General features: G+C 37.9%; 3 protein-coding genes and 1 non-coding gene across 8 annotated transcripts; 3 read left to right on the forward strand and 1 right to left on the reverse strand.

The window, feature by feature from the left end:
• The first annotated feature begins 1,732 nt into the window (after positions 1–1,732).
• Positions 1,733–8,476, forward strand: LOC111462050 (ribosome biogenesis protein BRX1 homolog 1-like). Of its 4 annotated transcripts, none has more exons than XM_023105713.1 (9): positions 1,733–2,034; positions 2,873–3,100; positions 4,437–4,578; positions 4,946–5,024; positions 5,133–5,257; positions 6,253–6,354; positions 6,929–6,997; positions 7,080–7,178; positions 8,145–8,476. In XM_023105713.1, the coding sequence occupies exons 2-9, from the start codon at positions 2,898–2,900 to the stop codon at positions 8,274–8,276; spliced, it is 951 nt and encodes a 316-aa protein (XP_022961481.1). In that variant the 5' UTR covers positions 1,733–2,034; positions 2,873–2,897; the 3' UTR covers positions 8,277–8,476. The 4 variants fall into 4 exon arrangements, with proteins under 4 accessions (XP_022961481.1, XP_022961484.1, XP_022961482.1 ...); XM_023105716.1 differs by having other exon boundaries at positions 2,884–3,100; XM_023105714.1 differs by having other exon boundaries at positions 1,733–1,978.
• Positions 8,477–10,527: 2,051 nt separating this feature from the next.
• Positions 10,528–10,599, forward strand: TRNAC-GCA. Its single transcript has one exon. It is a non-coding gene; the product is annotated as a tRNA-Cys (tRNA).
• Positions 10,600–10,653: 54 nt separating this feature from the next.
• On the forward strand, positions 10,654–13,362 carry LOC111462051 (psbP domain-containing protein 1, chloroplastic). The gene is made up of 3 exons (XM_023105718.1): positions 10,654–10,920; positions 11,212–11,631; positions 12,778–13,362. Exons 1-3 carry the CDS (start codon positions 10,768–10,770, stop codon positions 12,997–12,999), a joined length of 795 nt encoding a protein of 264 aa, XP_022961486.1. The 5' UTR covers positions 10,654–10,767; the 3' UTR covers positions 13,000–13,362.
• On the reverse strand, positions 12,977–17,430 carry LOC111462049 (AP-3 complex subunit mu). 2 transcript variants are annotated; one of them, XM_023105712.1, is made up of 8 exons: positions 17,258–17,430; positions 17,036–17,135; positions 16,731–16,835; positions 16,572–16,661; positions 16,212–16,459; positions 15,785–15,994; positions 15,474–15,681; positions 12,977–13,395 (listed from the first exon to the last, which is right to left on the reverse strand). In XM_023105712.1, the coding sequence occupies exons 1-8, from the start codon at positions 17,290–17,292 to the stop codon at positions 13,150–13,152; spliced, it is 1,242 nt and encodes a 413-aa protein (XP_022961480.1). In that variant the 5' UTR covers positions 17,293–17,430; the 3' UTR covers positions 12,977–13,149. The 2 variants fall into 2 exon arrangements, with proteins under 2 accessions (XP_022961480.1, XP_022961479.1); XM_023105711.1 differs by having other exon boundaries at positions 16,731–16,841.
• Between the last annotated feature and the right edge of the window lie 874 nt (positions 17,431–18,304).

Below are 18,304 nucleotides of genomic sequence, written 5' to 3' on the forward strand. Positions count from 1 at the left end.
CCCTACGACATATCATATGCATAAGATCCTGTATTGTCGAATCATGATATATAGTTGTGATGCACATTTTACTTCTATTCTTTTCATGATATTACTTTCCTACGAGACATACTTACATGTACATGACATATCTTTCATTATTATCGTACATGTCTTATCAGTGTCTCATAGGTGTAACGTAAACATGATATCATAATATACATGGATTGACATACTCGAAGTACATGCTGCTGCGGAATATTGGCTAAATAGTTACCTTAGTGACCTTAAATTCTTCCAATTATGTCAAAGTCGGCTCCTTGGTGGAATGTTGTAAGAGATCTTAAATTGAGTTACCTAAGCCATCAAAGTTGAGTTGGAGCCGAACCCACCCCGAACAGGGAGGGGATCAGGAATGGAGGATGAAGTGGAGAACATTTTTTCTCGGTTAGATAAAATAGGACTGGAAACAGAATTATATTCCTTGTCCTGTCCCCCACCCGGCTTAATATAAATATATTTTCAACCCATATAAAAAATATATTATATATAACGATAAACAAGGAAAAATTACCTCGGAAAGTCGATCTGTGCACATTTCTCACAGAGAATCCCTACTTCGATCTCTACAAAAATAAATGGAAAATTTTGCCGGGATGAGAAATGAAATAAGTGATGGGGAAGGCTTTTCCATCCCAGCTCTGCCCCATGACATCTCTACTATCAAGTGTTAGCTCGATTATGTGTTGCCTTTGACCTAATCGGTAGACGCAAGCTTGTAATCAAGAAAACACCGAATGCCACTGCTTCCATTTTTATTTTTCTTGTATTTATTAAGTGTGTCGGCGTTGTCCACACCGCTTAGTTATTCTCACGTTGAAATGTAGGGGGTGTACATGGTCCGGGTTGGGCTGGGTTGGGTTGAAGGATTTTTTTGACCCAATCCAAAAGTTCAGGTTGGTTGGATTGATAACTTACCAATCAGAAACTTTTCACAACCCAAACCAACCCTCTATTTTCAGGTTGGGTTGTCAAATTTTTTTAGTTTTATTTATCCACAATTCATAATTATTGGGATACCATTCTAGAGAAAATATATTAAAAGTTCACAAACAAACACAAATCAATCTATAAATTATTCATAAAAAAAAAAATCGATAAGGAAGAACGAGCAAAAATAGAAAATTGTAACATATTAACATAGTTCAACAAATAGACAATAAATACATATATTTGCCAACAAATTCGATAAAGAGCCAAAATTGTAACATATTAACATAGTTCAACACAATAAATTCGATAAAAAATAATGAGCGAAAATGGTAATATATAGACAATAAATACATATATTTGCCTAACGTCAAATTCGGGCATTAGTGTTCTTAGATTGACCTAGCACCACTCCGGCAATCCCATTAATACGGAAGAATTCTTAACTAATCTAATTTAGCTTGGGTCAACTCGAAGGTTTTGCCCACGAACCCGAAACCGAACCGATTTATTACGGATTTCGAAAAATGAACCCAACCCTATTCGAAATGCTAATCCAATTCAACCCAACGTTCGGATTGAGTTGATCTGAGTTGTTGGGTTGAACATACACAAATGTACTAATAAAACTTCTAGGATATGTTTTTTTTTTTAAATAAAACTTTTTAAAATTTTTTTTAAGGATTTTATTAATGAAAAGTATAAAATTTATAATATTTTTATACATTTAGCCTTTTATTCTTTTAACCATCTGAAATTTCCATTATTCTAAACCCTATTTCACGTCCCGCCACACCACCCTCCCATCACCAGCCACTGCACCCCGCCCCCACCGTCGCCTCACGCCGCTCCTGCCAGACGTCGTCTCAGCGGTTGCCGCCGCACGCTGCACTCTCAACTGTTGCAGTCTCAGTATTCCGTCGAACTCGCCGTTGCTCCCTCCCTCTCATACTCTCTCGCCTCTCCGAGCAGTCAGAAACAGTGGTTCAGCCACTAACCCTCGGCGTCGGTGAGTTCGTGCCGACCACCCTTACGCGCGCTGCCGCTCAATTTTCAGATACTTAGGTGTTGATTTTTTGTTTGATTCTTTATTTTGTTTCGTTGGTTTATGTTGACTTGTTTGGTTTCGTTGTTGATTTCTTCTTCAACCAATGTTGAACTAAGAACGTATGCATTACAGAATAGAGGAAGGACAGATTGAATAACTAAATTTAAAGGTGTTGGATGATATATGTCCTACGTTGGCTTCATGGGTTTATAAACAAAGAATACTCTCTCCATTGGTTTGAGGCCTTTTGGGAAGCTCAAAGCAAAGCCATGAGAGCTTATGCTCAAAGTGGACAATATCATAACATTGTGGAGAGTCGTGTTCGTCTAACATGGTATCAGAGCCATGCCCTAAACTTAACCGTGCCCTAAATTTAACCATGCCAATAGATTGACAAATCCTCAAATGTCAAACAAAGTATTGTGAGTCTCGAAGGCATAGTCAAAAAGTGACTAGAGAACTCCAAAGGAGTCGAGCCTCGATTAAGGGGAGGCATACTTTGTTCGAGGGGAGGTATTGGATGAAAGTGTCCCAATCGGTTAAGGGAATGATCATGAGTTTATAATTAAAGGATACATTCTCCATTGGTGTGAGGCCTTTTGGGGAAGCCCAAAGCAAAGCCATGAGAGCTTATGCTCAAACGAACAATATCATACCATTGTGGAGAGTCGTGTTCGTCTAACAAAAGGAACAACAAGATGTATTATTCTTCATTTGAATCAATAATACATCATTTGAATCAATAAATAAAAAAGCCAAAAAAAAAAAAAAAGGAGAAAAGAAAGAAAGAACAGGGTTTAAGAAGAAGATTTCAATCACTATTTTTTTTTTGTTAACCTCCATTACTTGATTTTATATCTCTGAAGGGGTGACATTCTCAATGGTGAAGAAGAGGAAGCATAGCGAGACTTTGCCGGCGGTATCGGTTAAGAAGGATGATGTTGCCCCTGAGAGATCCAAGCGGACGCTCACGGGTTGGAAAGACAAGGAAGTCATAACAAAGAGTGAATCTGTTTCTGATCATGCTGTTTTTCGAAATAAAGAGAAAGTTCTTGTCACTTGTTCCCGCCGAATCAATTTTAGGTATGAAATATAGACAGGTCAATTTGATTTGCATACTTACATATGGAACATGAACACTTGAATCAGTTGGGCTGCTGATAGTTTCCAGATTTTTATATGATACAAAAAATTCTTATTTCATTTTCTCTTCTGGTTCAAGGTGTTATCCATGAATGTAATCTTTAATTCACTTGTTATTTTAGTGATATGATTGGTGAAGTTGAAGAAAGTAAGAAGCATTTATTGTAATTGTACTTCGTGTTATACTGTTCTAGTGCTCTTTAAGTCGAGTATTGATTTCCCTGCAAGAAGAACATGGTTCAAATGCAATGTGGAGTAGGTTTGAGAGGAAAACTGTGATGTCCCACATTGGTTGGGAGGAGAACAAACCACTATTTATAAGGGTGTGGAAACCTTCCCCTAGTAGACGCGTTTTAAAGTCTTGAGGGAAAGCCCAAAGAGGACAATATCTGTTAGCGGTGGATCTGGGTCGTTACAAATGGTATCAGAGCCAGACACCGGACGATGTGCCAGCCTTCTCGCTGTTCCCCGAAGGGGGTAGACACGAGGCGTTGTGCCAGTAAGGACGCTGGCCCCAAAGGGGGGTGGATTTGGGGGCGGTCCCACATCGATTGGAGGAAGGAAAGAGTGCCAGCGAGGGCGCTGGCCCCAAAGGGGGGTGGATTGTGATGTCCCACATTGGTTGGGGAGGAGAACAAACCACCATTTATAAGGGTGTAGAAACCTTCCTCTAATAGACGTGTTTTAAAGCCTTGAGGGGAAGCCCGAAAGGGAAAGCTCAAAGAGGACAATATCTGCTAGCAGTGGATCTGGGTCGTTACAAAAACCAAGAACTATTTTGATGAATGCTCTTATAGCTTTTCATGGGCTATGTGATTAGAAAGAAATAGTTGATATTGATTGACTGCCTCCATTATGTTCTTGCTAGTTAATACCACTACTTTTGTTTTGGATCTTCCAAATCATTCCCGTGGGAGGTCCGGACCCTTTCTTTTTTCTGATCCTTCGATAAAACGATTCATTCTCTTCTTAAAAAATAGGAGGTAGAACCAATAAATATTTCTTTTTCGATTCATCCCTAATTCTGAATTGTGTTTTTCATCTTTCCTTTTGGTGTTCACTCTCTACACCTTTCTGTTATTACATCATTTTAGTTGAAATACGTTGGTGTAGCTTTTTGTAAAATCTTTTAAGACGTATATACAGTGTCAGTTAGTTAGTGATGCAACATTTCACTCAGCATTAGGAAGTAGTGATGTAACTTTTCACTCATCATTAAAAAGTTTTTCTTCCTTGAGAGTTTTGGCGATTTTATTAAACCTTTGTGATTGATTAGGTATCGGCATTTGATGTTGAATATGGTATCACTTTTGCCACATTGTAAGAAGGATAACAAGGTGGAGTCAAGGTCCACCAAGGGTGCAACACTGAATGAGCTGGTTGAGCTCAAGGGTTGTTCTTCCAGCCTATTTTTTGAGGTTAGAACTTTTTCTTTGCACCTTGTCATGTCAAACTTGGAATTCATTTCATAATCGGGAATTTGTTTGATACAAGGTAGGATGATAAATTTTTGGCTTCTGTTGTGGTGCAAGGTTGCATTAAATTTCCATTTCTTTTCGTTCAATTATCATCCTTCCTGCCTTTTCATCATGTTTTTCCACTCGTTCTGTAACAATAACTTTGAATTAGTTTTTGCGTTCTTGATTTGTAAATGTCTTTTTATTTCCAAAGCTTTTTGCAAGATTTTTCAGTTCTTTTTCTTTCTGTTGTTATTATTTCTAAATTTTACATGCTTTATAGCATTCACATGAGTTTACTTATTGATCTTTTTGTCTATACTTCCAGTGTAGAAAACATAAAGATCTCTATTTATGGATGGCAAAGTGCCCTAGTGGACCATCTGTGAAGTTTTTAGTTAATGCCGGTAATTTTAATGTGCAATCAAATCTTATTACTCGATTTCATGGCAGAAGTTGTATTGGATTTCTTAATTAAATACAGTTTGCTTACTTTTCCATTGTTTTTTTTTCAGTGCATACAATGGAAGAACTGAAGCTTACAGGGAACCATCTGAAAGGTTCCCGTCCGATTTTGACATTCTCATCAAATTTTGATAAAGAAGCCCACTGGAAACTTCTGAAGGAAATAATTGTTCAGGTAGCAATGGAAAAGTTTTTTCAAGTAATTCAATTTTGAACTACTTTCATTTTTTTGAAAAAGAAAACGTATTTCATTGTTGTATGAAATTGGAAAAGGAGTAAAAAACTTGAAACATGAAAAGGTGGATTATAAGAAACTTCTCCAATTTGTAAGTAAGGAGTAAAGGCTATAAACTCTAAATGGATATTTACATTTGCACCTTAATAAGCACAAACATGGGCACGATGATACATCAATTTTAAAAAAAAAGTAGGACTGACACATGGGTGGCATAGTTTTTTTTTATATAAAATGTATATGTTTAGAATGCCCTCTAAGGTTGGGAATGGGCCATGTACAAACAGTCTCTGTGGGATAATTAATAATATTTAGCCTTAATAAGCTTGCACCAAAGGACAGTCTCTGCATATGAACAGCCAAAACCATTTCAATGGTTAACCACAAGTTGTTCCTGCTTAAACTATTTTTCATTCTTACACGTGAATCAGTAAATGTATCAGATATCAGTTTCCTAGTCTTTCTTCTCTGAATTTGTTTGTTTTTCTCTTACTTTGTTCCCTCAATCCAAATTTAAAATGATTTGAAATTAATAAAATAATTTTTGCACGACTGTAGTCGAATTATATTCTTTTATTCTTCTTTATTATGGTTTTTATGCAAAAAAAAAAAAAAAAAAAGAGTAAAAGAAAAAGAAAAATGAAAATGCTCATCTTTCATGTAAAGTATACTATGACATAAGAATATGGAATACTTGTGCCCGATTTCACATTTTTACACTGGTGCCCCAATACTGTCATTCTCTTATTATGCTGCCTTTATTAATTTCCTGATTTGGGTGGTCATATTAGTTTGATTTGCTGCCTATTTACTATGCTGTGAAAAGTAATTGTGGATTGTAGTTGCTTCTTCAAATAATGGCGTTCTTGTTTACAAATCCTATGTAGTCTCATCTTAATTGTCATAATTTTAGCTTAAAATGTTTTTCCCCCCAGATTTTTGGAACCCCGAAGGAACATCGACATTCGAAGCCATACCATGATCATGTATTTGTTTTCTCCATTGTAGATGACCACATATGGTTCCGAAATTACCAGGTATGGTTTATTTATATTTTTACCTGTTACTGAATTTAATTCTCTCTATCGTTGGTTGCATCCAAATACACAACTTCCACATTTCATGCAAATCATGTACTTGATGCAGTCCTTTCTGTTGAATGTGAGCAAGAACTTTATCGATTGCTGGATCGCCTGCTTTCTTTTCTTTTTTGGTCTCAAAACAAGAAAGTTTTCGAAGTTCGGGTGCCTATTTAAAAGGTGTAGCTTGAGTGCAAAGTATGGGGACCTGAGGGACAATGTGTGTTTTTGGTCAAGTAGTGTCTACCAGGATACATTAGGTTGGAGGGGCTTGAGATTAAGCAAATTTTGGCGAATAATTTTTTGGGAGAGCCCAGGTTTCTCGAGGTGGTTGGGATCTTGTAATTTTTCGCCCACATGTCAACAAAACTTTATTAATTTTTAGTTCAATTTCTAGTACCTATCAGATTTCTTAGTCCATTTTCATATAATTGTTGGTATAAGTTCTCGCTCGGGGATTGCGTGGGCGTGTCATCCCCAAAGAACCATTACTTAATGATATGGCTTTGTCTTCTTTGTTTGGTGTGATCAGATAGCTGTTCCACATAATGAATCAGATAAAGTAGCTCGTGGAGGACTAGATAAAATGACTCTCATTGAGGTTATTAAACTTCCTCTCCCCTCTTAGTTTATAAATGAGTATTCACAATTTTCGGTTAACTTAAAAAATTTGTATTTTACAGGTCGGCCCACGATTCTGTTTGAATCCAATCAAGATATTTGGTGGCAGTTTTGGAGGTCCAACCCTATACGAGAATCCGCTCTACGTATCGCCAAACCAGGTTAGACGACTCAACTTTTTGATGATTTGGGATTACACTTCTTCAATATGCCTTTACAATATATCTGAGGGTTTACTAAGGAGGCATTAGCTGCTATGCTTTTATGGTTTCTCTAAGTTCATTTTGTACAAGAGAACTGAAGTATAGGCATTACAGAAAAAGAATGTCATTTCAAAGGCCTATTATTCGTTATCTTTTTCAATTCAAGGCTCTTTGAGAAATGATCTGCTCATCTAATTTAGCATTATGCTTTTAGTAATGTTTTTTCTATTCATGGTTGAATACCTGGAATTGCAATAATCCCTTGCATTCTTTAGAGAACACTAGTAGTGGGAGTTGGGAGGATCGTTGAGAGGGAGTCCCACGTTTGCTAATTAGGGAATGATCATGAGTTTATAAGTAAGGAATACATTTCCATTCGTACGAGGTCTTTTGGAGAAACCAAAAGCAAAACCACGAGAGCTTATGCTCAAAGTGGACAATATCAATACCATTGTGGAGGTTCGTGTTTCCTAACATAGAATACTCAAATGTCGAACAAATAAGTTGTGAGCCTCGAAGGTGTGGTCAAAAGTGACTCAAGTGTCGAACAAATGATGTATTTTGTTCGAGGACTCCAGTGAAGGAGTCGAGCCTCGATTAAGGGGAGGCTGTTCCTGGGCTCCATAGGTCTCATAGGATGCTCTATAGTGTATTTTGTTCGAGGGTAGGATTGTTGAGAGGGAGTCTCTCGTTAGCTAGTTTATAAGTAAGGAATACATCTCAATTGATATGAGGCCTTTTGGAGAAACTAAAAGTAAAATTATGAGAGCTTATGTTCAAAGTGGACAATATCATATCATTGTGGAGGTTCGTAATTCCTAACAAGCAGCTCATGTGATCTACGAAAAGTTGGAACCAAGTTCTATAATTTGAGCTTTAACAATTAGACATAGACTTGCTCATGTTTTTGATGTCTCTCCATAGATTCGAGCGTTGGAGAAGAAGCAGAAGGCTGGAAAATACTCGAAGAAAGTTAAAGCGAAAACGAGGAGAAAGATGCACGAGTTATCAAATCCATTGGAACCGGACGAGTTTGCTGATATGTGGAAGGAATAGTCTTTGGATGGACTTCATCTTGTCTAGACTCAAAATTAAAGTTCCTCACCCCTCCAATGAAATGGGTATTTGTTCTATAATGTACTGTTATCTATAGTGCAAATTTTGGCCTTGTTATTTATTTAAACCTGGAATTCTGTTTCTGTATGTTCAATGTTTGAATGCTTTTAGATATGATTTTATAAGATATGTTACAATGAGTCAGTAGTTCTTGACGAATGCTATCTCTCTAGTGGACAAATTTTCTAGTTACTCGAGATCGTATGGATTCTGATCATGATCTTCTACACGACCTCGTTGGTGACTTGCACAAGCTCTAGTCCTAACAATACAAACTTCATCCCAATATATTAGGAAATTGCACCGTTTTTCATACAAGGTCTCCGAACAATTCCATGCTAATAGTTTCTTGGAAACTATTGTTGTACACGAAATGCAATTTGGAGTCCCAATTACCTAATAAATCCAACACGTAGACACACAAAAATCCTTCCAACGTTTGGTTTAGATGTTCAGTTTGTCTATTTGTCCGTGAATAGTAGACTAAAACCCAGGGTACTTGAAACTTGTGAAGAGTGGGTTAGACTTAGTAAACCCGTAGATCACCCATATCACCCTATAGCCTTTCAAAGTTCTTAGTGGACCTACGATGAAATTCATTTCATATTTTATGTTGTGCCAATAATAAAAGTGTTGTTTGAGATCTTGGTACATCTTAGTATTCATTGGATGCATGAAAAATAATGGATTTTGTGTTTTCGTTAGTATCTCATTCCTCAGCTCATCATCTACTGGTACACATAAACGTCATTGACAGAGAAGTTCGTCATCCGCAAATTGAAAAAAAAACTGTCAGTAGGTCCCAGCGTAAGTTGACTTATAATCTTTGGAAGATTGAGACGCCCCAATCTATAATTCACTGCCTTAGAGTCGTCTCGATCGTGATATGTGCAACAATTTCACCAACCATCATTGCTATCCGTGCTCCTTCCAAGCCAACTTGCATTTGAGTCTGTTGCCATTTCCGCCCGTTGTCTTAAACTTGTCTTATTGTTGGTGATCATAGTTGACGAATGGATTGTCTTTCTACTTGGGACATCAACAACCACATTTGTCTTCTCTGTGTCGTACTGTATATCTATATTGTAATTCTTCACCTCTTCTAGTCATCTTCGTTGTCTCATATTAAGTCCAAGTCCACTCTGGGTAAAAAAGTATTTTAAGCTCTTGTGATCCGTAAAAATATGTGTCTTCTCTCCAAATAGATAGTTTCTCCAGATTTAGCGTGAAAACTACCACGGCTAGCTGTAAGTCATGGGTGGGATAATTAGCTCATAGTCGTTTTCGTCTTGCATGAACACATATCCCAACCCTTTCTTGAAGGCATCACTATAGACCACATATTTTCCTACTCTGACCGATACCATGAGTATTGGGGCTGAAACTAGTATTCGTGAGGCAATAAAATTGTGAGACCAATATAATAGGTGAAGGAGTGAAGCCACTTTACCGAGTTGGAGAGGTGAAGGAGTGAAGCAATGAGACCAGTAGGGAGAGGAGTGAGAGGAGTGCTCTTCGTAGCTAGCTCGAGGGCAGCGTGACACTACGAGTGTTTACAATGGAAAAGTCCATTCTACCTCTTCAAACGCCAGTGGTACCATTTCTTGTTTCGACTACTATTGTATGTAATGATCATTTTTATTTGTTGCTACAAAGTCAGATACTGAGAAAGCAAAGGAATTTGACACTGCATATTCTCACGGTTGGTATGAATTCATCAATGGGGATACCTACTAGTCGGGATGTCTAACTTATATAACCACATTGACAGCTGGAACTTCACAAATCCAGAAAGTTGCTTCATCAGGCCTCGGTCCACACAAATGAACTTCTTTTATGAGTCAACTGTGTGAACGGTAGACCATTGCATATGAGGTAGATCAATGTATCATAAAAGAGTACGATCACAAAGGCGTCACTTGTAAACACCTGAATAATCAATTCCATGAACATAACAATCATATCTATTAAACCAAACGACATGACCACGAATTCATAATAACCATACCGTGATCTGATGTCATGTTTTGTACGACTTTCTCCATTATTTTGATTTGACGGTAACCTGATTGCAAATCAATTTTAAAAGATTCGGTCGCCTCTCTTAGTTAGTCGAACAAATTTGTTCAATAGATGTAGAAGTTAGAGATTTTTTATTTAAATTTAATAGTGTTAAGGGTACAAGCAAAAAGGGTCTATAGCTCAGTGGTAGAGCATTTGACTGCAGATCAAGAGGTCACCGGTTCGAACCCGGTTGGGCCCTTTCTTTTTAAATTTATTAAACAATTTTAATTAGACTTTAAACACATTAATGTTCGAAAATCTAAGTTAGTCTCTTTTATCCGCTTATCTTATCTTATGCATCTGAAAAACCTCTGTTTTCTCTCGTTTCCTCCTCCGTTCTTAGAGCGAGAGAGACAGATTCCCGACAATGGCTGTAATCCTCGATTCCTTCTTACCTCCAATTCACACACTCAGTTCTTCATCTCGGAAATGGATTCCAACCGCTTCCTCGTCTCCGCGATGGCCGCCGATCGATTCATCCCCCAAATGTCGCTTCTCACTGAGTTCTGAATCTCAACCGGTAATTCTTCCAAAATCACTACACAAACTGTAATCTGGAACTTGTTGCTTGCATTTATCGGCATCGCTTTCTAATATGTAACCAGATTAAAGCCGTTGCAGTTCCGAGGAGGAGTGCAATGGCGTTGATCTTGTAATCTGGAACTTGTTGCTTGCATTTATCGCTATCGCTTTCTAATGTGTAATCAGATTAAAGCCCTTGCAGTTCCGAGGAGGAGTGCAATGGCGTTGATCTTGTAATCTGGAACTTGTTGCTTGCATTTATCGCTATCGCTTTCTAATGTGTAATCAGATTAAAGCCCTTGCAGTTCCGAGGAGGAGTGCGATGGCGTTGATCTTGTCCTCTTGTATTTTCTCGAATTCGGCATTGGCTGAGCAATCTGTTGGATTATTGGAATACATTGACACATTTGATGGCTATTCGTTCAATTACCCTAAGAATTGGATTCAAGTTCGAGGGGCGGGGGCTGACATATTCTTTAGGGATCCGTTTGTTCTTGATGAGAATATTTCCGTGGAGTTCTCGTCGCCGTCTTCATCTAGGTATAAGAGCGTTGAGGATTTGGGACCTCCTGAAGAAGCGGGGAAGAAAGTGCTGAAACAGTATTTGACAGAGTTCATGTCTACCAGGCTTGGGGTTAGAAGGGAATCCAACATTCTTTCTACTTCTTCAAGAATGGCGGATGATGGCAGGACTTACTACCAAGTTGAGGTAATGTGAATATTGAGAAGTTTTGTATAATTATTGTCCATCTTTTCCTGCTTGAATTTTATCCATTTTGGAAGGTGGTTTACACAAAATTTTGAGAGTTCACGAACATATTTAAGATTTACAAACTAACTAGAAACTAATACAAATTCAAATTTGTTTGATAAAACTTTTAGATCCCACCTCAGTTGGAGAGGGAAACGGAAACATTTTTTATAAGGGTGTGGACACCTCTCCCTAGTAGATGCGTTTTAAAAATCTTGTAGGGAAGCCTGAGGACAACCCAAAGAGGACAATATTTGCTAGCGGTGGACTTGGGCTGTTACAAATAGTATCAGGACACAGCCCCGAAGGGGGTGGACACTGGGAGGTGTGCCAGCAAGGTCGTTGGGTCTCGAAGGGGGGTGGTTTGTGAGATCCCACATTGATTGGAGAGAGGAACGAGTGTCAGCGAGGAGGCTAGGCCTCGAAGGGGGGTGGATTGTGAGATCCCATATCTGTTGGAAACGAAGCATTGTTTTATGAAAATCTCTCTCTAGCAGACGCGTTTTAAAAACGCGTGAAAGAGGTCAATATTTGCTAGTTGTGGACTTGGGCTGTTACAAATAGTATCAGGACACAGCGAGGACGCTTAGCCCCGAAGGGGGTGGACACTGGGAGGTGCGCCAACAAGGACGCTGGGTCCCTAAGGGGGGTGGATTGTGAGATCCCACACCGATTAGAGAGAGGAACAAGTGTCAGTGAGGAGGCTAGGCCCCGAAGGAGGGTGAATTGTGAGATCCCACATTGGTTAGAAACAAAGCATTACTTATAAGGTTATGAAAACCCCTCCCTACATACACGTTTTAAAAACGCGTGAAAGAGAAAGCCCTAAAATGGGAGGTGGATTGTGAGATCCCACATCGGTTAGAAACAAAGTATTCTTTATAAGGTTATGAAAACTTTTTCCTAGACGTATTTTAAAAACGCGTGAAAGAGAGCCCTAAAATAATAATATTTGCTAGCGGTGGACTTGAATGGTTACACTCGCAGTTGAGATTTGATAGTTCATTCTTTGACATTAAATAATGTAACATCTCTAAAGTAGTTAGTTTACTATTTTTTTTTCATGATTATCAATATTAAATAATACCCTCAATTGCATATCAGGTAAACATAAAGTCATATGCAAACAACAATGAACTGGCAGTAATGCCGCAGGATCGGGTGGTTCGTCTGGAATGGGACCGAAGATATCTCTCCGTTCTCGGAGTCGAAAACAATCGGCTATATGAACTGAGATTACAAACCCCAGAAAATGTGTTTGTAGAAGAAGAAAATGAGCTGCGTCAAGTTATGGATTCTTTCAGAGTGAACAAAGTGAATGCATGAAATGAAACACAAGAGGAGGGCTTGTTTTCAGATACAATAGCTCAAATATTGTACTTTCTATCATCAAATCACTACTGGATTTTACAGTAATTTAACATTGAACCAAAGATTGTGCTCACAACTTCACAATTGGGTAGGTACCGTTATAGCTTATGACCGAACTTCGAACTTCCCAGCTCGTGTTAGAGCTCGAAAGCCTTTGTAAGGATGATTCGGCAAGTTCTTCACGTCGAGTTTATCTACTTGCAGGGCAGAGAGAACTACACCCATGATCTTAAAACGTACTTGAAATGTTGGAAATATATGAAGCTGTTGTAATCCTGTCTCGAGTGTTAATGTTCCAGACATTGAAGGGGTTTTATCTTTTGGCATCTTTCCAATTGTCCAAGAACACATCTGTAGAAATAAAACGGTATTCAATTTTTAGTACATCATGAGAGAATAAGAATAAGAATAAGAATAAGAATAGAATAGAATATAGTTTCCTTAAACAAATGAACGTACATCACTAATTACTCTTACAAATTGCTCTTATAGAAAATTGTTACGAATAGCGAACCTCCACAATAATATTGTCCACTTTGAGTATAAGCTCTCACGACTTGCTTATAAATCCATGATCATCTCCATAATTAGTCAATGTGAGATTCCCTCTCAAGAGTCCTCCCCTCGAACAAAGTATACCATAGAGCCTTCCCTTAATCGAGGCTCGACTCCTTTTTTGGAGCCATCGAACAAAGTACATCCTTTGTTTGACACTGGAGTCACTTTTGACTATACTTTCGAGGCTCACAACTTCTTTGTTCAACATTTGAGGATTCTATTGACATGACTAAGTTAAGGACATAACTCTAATACCATATTAGGAATCACGAACCTCCACAGTGATATTGTCCACTTTGAGCATAAGCTCTCATGGGTTTGCATTTGGTTTCCCCAAAAGACCTCATACCGATACATATAGTATTTCTTACTTATAAATCCAAGATCGATCTCCTTAATTAGTCAATGTGGGACTCTCTCTCAACAATACTCCCCTTGAACAAAGTATACCATAGAGTCTCCCCTTAATCGAGGCTCGACTCCTTTTCTGGAGCCATCGAACAAAGTACACCCTTTGTTCGACACTTGAGTCACTTTTGACTATACCTTCAAGTCTCGCAACTTCTTTGTTCGACATTTGAGAATTCTATTGACATGACTAAGTTAAGGACATAACTCTAATACCATATTAGGAATCACGAACCTCCACAATGGTATGGTATGATATTGTTCACTTTGAGCATAAGCTCTCTCATCACTTTACTTTTGGTTTGCCCAAAAGGCCTACCAACCGAAATAGAATTCCTTACTTATAAACTCATGATCATCTCCTTAATTAGCCAATGTAGGACACCCTCCCAATAGTCCTCAACAATCATCCCCTCGAATAAAGTACACCATAGAGCCTCCCCTCAGGTTTATGAAGCCCTCAAACAGCCTCCTCATAATTGAGGCTCGACTCCTTTTTTGGAGTCATCGAACAAAGTACACCATTTGCTCGACACTTGAGTCACTTTTGACTATACCTTCGAGGCTCACAACTTCTTTATTCGACATTTGATGATTCTATTGACATAGCTAAGTTAAGGGCATAGCTCTGATACCATGTTAGGAATCACAAACCTCCACAATGGTATGATATTGTCCACTTTGAACATTAGCTTTCATGACTTTGCTATTGGTTTCCCCATAAGACCTCATACCAACAGAAATAGTATTCCTTACTTATAAACTTATGATCATCTCCTTAATTAGCCAACCAGGGACTCCCTCTCAACAATCCTCCCCTTGAACAAAGTACACCATAGAGCCGCCCCTGAAGCCTATGGAGCCCTCGATCAACCTCCCCATAATTGAGGCTCGACTTCTTCTCTGGAACTCTCAAACAAAGTACACCCTTTGTTAGATATTTGAGTCACTTTTGGCTATACCTTCGAGGCTCACAACTTCTTTCTTCGACATTTGAGGATTCTATTGACATAGCTAAGTTAAGGGCATAGCTCTGATACCATATTAGGAATCTCGGACCTCCACAATGGTATGATATTGTCCACTTTGAGCATAAGCTCTCATGGCTTTGCTTTTGGTTTCCCCAAAATGCCTCGTACCAATAGAAATAGTATTCCTTACTTATAAACTCATGACCATCTCCTTAATTAGCCAACGTGGGATCCCTCTCAACAATGCTCAACAATCCTCTCCTTGAACAAAGTACACCGTGAAAGAGATCCCAAGAAAGAAACTTACATATTCATCATATAAACACCAGGTATTTTACCAGTCAGAAATTGCCAAATACCAATTTAAAAAGTCACTGCAATGAAACTGAAAACAACCTAAAAAGGCATTTAGCATAACTCTTTTGGTCGATTAGCAAGCATGGATGGAATATAACTCCTTTTTTCAGTTGAACAAAATGATGAAACTATTACCTTATTAGATAGGATGTTCACTGTTCCATAATTTGAAGTAAGGTCAGCTGATAAAATGCACGAGGGCAACTGAAACTGCACATCGATTGAGTCAATCGGCTTTCCAGGATCATGTCGAATTCCTACTAACACACTGACCCGGCACGTCCCAGCATCTGATGTAAACTGAGGCTTTACATATACAGGAGTATTCTTCAACTTTCTAACCCTGAATGAAACTAAGATTTGGTAAGGAAGAAATACTAATAATTAACATATAATAAGGTGAAAAAGTAGATACTTTCCAGAATCCATGTTCAATTTATACATACCTGTAACTCATGAGCTTAAACTGCCCATCAGGAGGCACAAATGATAGGATCTGATGTGATTCCCATGGGCGAAACCGAACACAGGGATGGAATCTCACATCATCAAGAATTGAAGGGTTTGTAAATGAGAGTGTCAAATCAGGAAGACCAGATAGATGAGAATTTACTTGAATTTCACCATAAATTTCACACTTGACCAGGTGGCCATCCCTGAACAAGACAGTTCAACAGCAAGATTCAATATAACATGTCTACTATTCTCATGTGCTTGTTATTCATTACAACTTCAATTGAGATGCATTAGTGGAATGTGTAGGATTTCAGCAGCCAAACCGAATACTAATTTAATGGTAAACGTATAATTGGTGAATGGAATACGTAACGATATTTATTATAAAAATGAAAACTAGAGAAAAGCTTTTAGAACCTGTTTAGAATTGCGTCCATCTCCTCCACAAGATCAACATTAACTTCATTTTTAGCATATTTTGGATCTGTTGTTCTCCATGGAACATGAGATGCGATTGCACCTGGAATGGTGTCGCTCACATTCGAACTGTTACCAGTCACGACACTCAAAACTTTGCTGACAAGGTTCGGTGGAGCTATGATTTCTCTCAGGATATTAGGTTCTGTAGTGAGGGGGAAGCCATTGTCTATCATCTCATCCAGAAGCTACAAATTCCAAATGTCTAACAATGACTTTTTTTGTTGAACCAAATGAAATTAACAATCTAAGAATGAATTAAAATCCGCCATGTTTATACGTGAATTGGTTCGGGCGTACCTCATATACAATGACAAAGTTATCCTTTACCAAATCTTCATTCAACTCCCCAAGATAATCTGTGAGAACATCCGCCACTCTGCAGAGGAACTAAGGATCAAAAGTTAAGAACTCAAATATCCGACCTAATTTCTTGCTCATTCTAGAGAAGAAATTTACCTCAATCCCCATTAAAGGTGGCATTTCAACTTGGGTGCAGGCCAAGAAAGTGATTCCCTCACGAACAACTTGGAAAAGATAATGTGTCGGAGAAGCAATCACCGGCTGCAGCTAAAAATAAATGGGAAAAAAAAAAAAAAAAACAAGAATCAAATTCAATCCAACATCGAATTATCATAAAACGAAAAACCTATCTCCGAACAAATACTTACAAATCAAAGATCCAGATACCAAAATCTAAAAGAAAAACCTACAATTCACAAATAGAGTAGTCTTGAATGGAAATTTTGCGATTCTAAAGGTACCTTGAAGGAATCACCTTGAGATACGGATTGCTCCCAGAACCAAGCACAAATAGATCGGTCGACACGATGGCCAGTGAGCTGTTTCTCCAGCATAATCTCTCTGCAAAATCCAACAGTAAAAGAGGAGCAACATTTGAATTGGAACGAACAATTCAGGGACAAAACTGTGACCGAATATCGGATGATGAATTACTGTTTATAGGTAATGAGATTAACTCTTACCCTGAATCGGATAGCAGAAATATGCATTGCAACATCTCTTAAATCGGCGTCTGAAAACGAGAAATGAGGCTCAAGCGCGCACTTCGCAGAGAGACGAATGACGAAGATCGATTGATATGAGCATAGGAAAGGGGTTCTTCACTCCCGCTGTACATTGATCCCACTTGGTTGAAATTTTGTTCTGGTAAAAAAATATTGATTGTCGTTAAAAAAAATAAATTAAAATTTTTTATTTAACATTAAATCCTAAAATAAAATCCTAAAATAAAATTAAGATGTTTACCAACCAACACAAATCAATCTATAAAAATAATTAGTTTACGAAAGAAAAATTAATATATAAATATTTAAAAATAGTATAAAATATATGAATAATGGTTGGTTAGTTCTGAAATCATGGTTGGTGCAAACTGAGATCTTGAAGCTAAGACTAAGGCCCTTCCTAAAGCCGGAACGTAGTTTCTTGTTCAAATCCAAAGTCTTCAGTCTCCTCTCGGGTTAAGACTGTAGTTCCAAATCCGAAATCTTAAACAATTCAGCTTCATATAGCATAACTTATAATTTGATTCAGCTTCAAAGAAGAAAGAAAAGGGCAGGGCATGTTTCGCTTGACTTTTGGGTTGCGAGTGCATGCGTCCACCACGGTCAGAGCTTTCACAGGTACCTTGTACGTAGTTAAGGTTCAGCTTTGTTCGGCCTTGCTTGATTCTAGACTAGACTGGAAATAACCCTATGACTAACTTAACTCAAATTTGATGTTGATTCGGGCGGAATCTGCGGGATAAAAGGTTTGATTCAGGAGACAAACGAGATTTATTCGTATTATAAATAATTGTATAAAATATTGAAGTATTTTTTTAATCCTAAAAAAAGAGGTTTATGAAATTTCCAAATACAAATCAAATAAAATAATAATATCTAGTAACACTTATTAACAACATCTATGAATATGTTACTTTATCTCAATATATATAATAAGACTTTGTTCGTTTCAGGTTAAGTCGAAATTTGTGTAATGAACCTGAAACTCGAGCTAAACCTATTTGA

The sequence above is a fragment of the Cucurbita moschata genome, unplaced genomic scaffold (genome assembly GCF_002738365.1).
Source record: "Cucurbita moschata cultivar Rifu unplaced genomic scaffold, Cmos_1.0 Cmo_Scf00026, whole genome shotgun sequence".
Classification (NCBI taxonomy): Eukaryota; Viridiplantae; Streptophyta; class Magnoliopsida; order Cucurbitales; family Cucurbitaceae; genus Cucurbita; species Cucurbita moschata.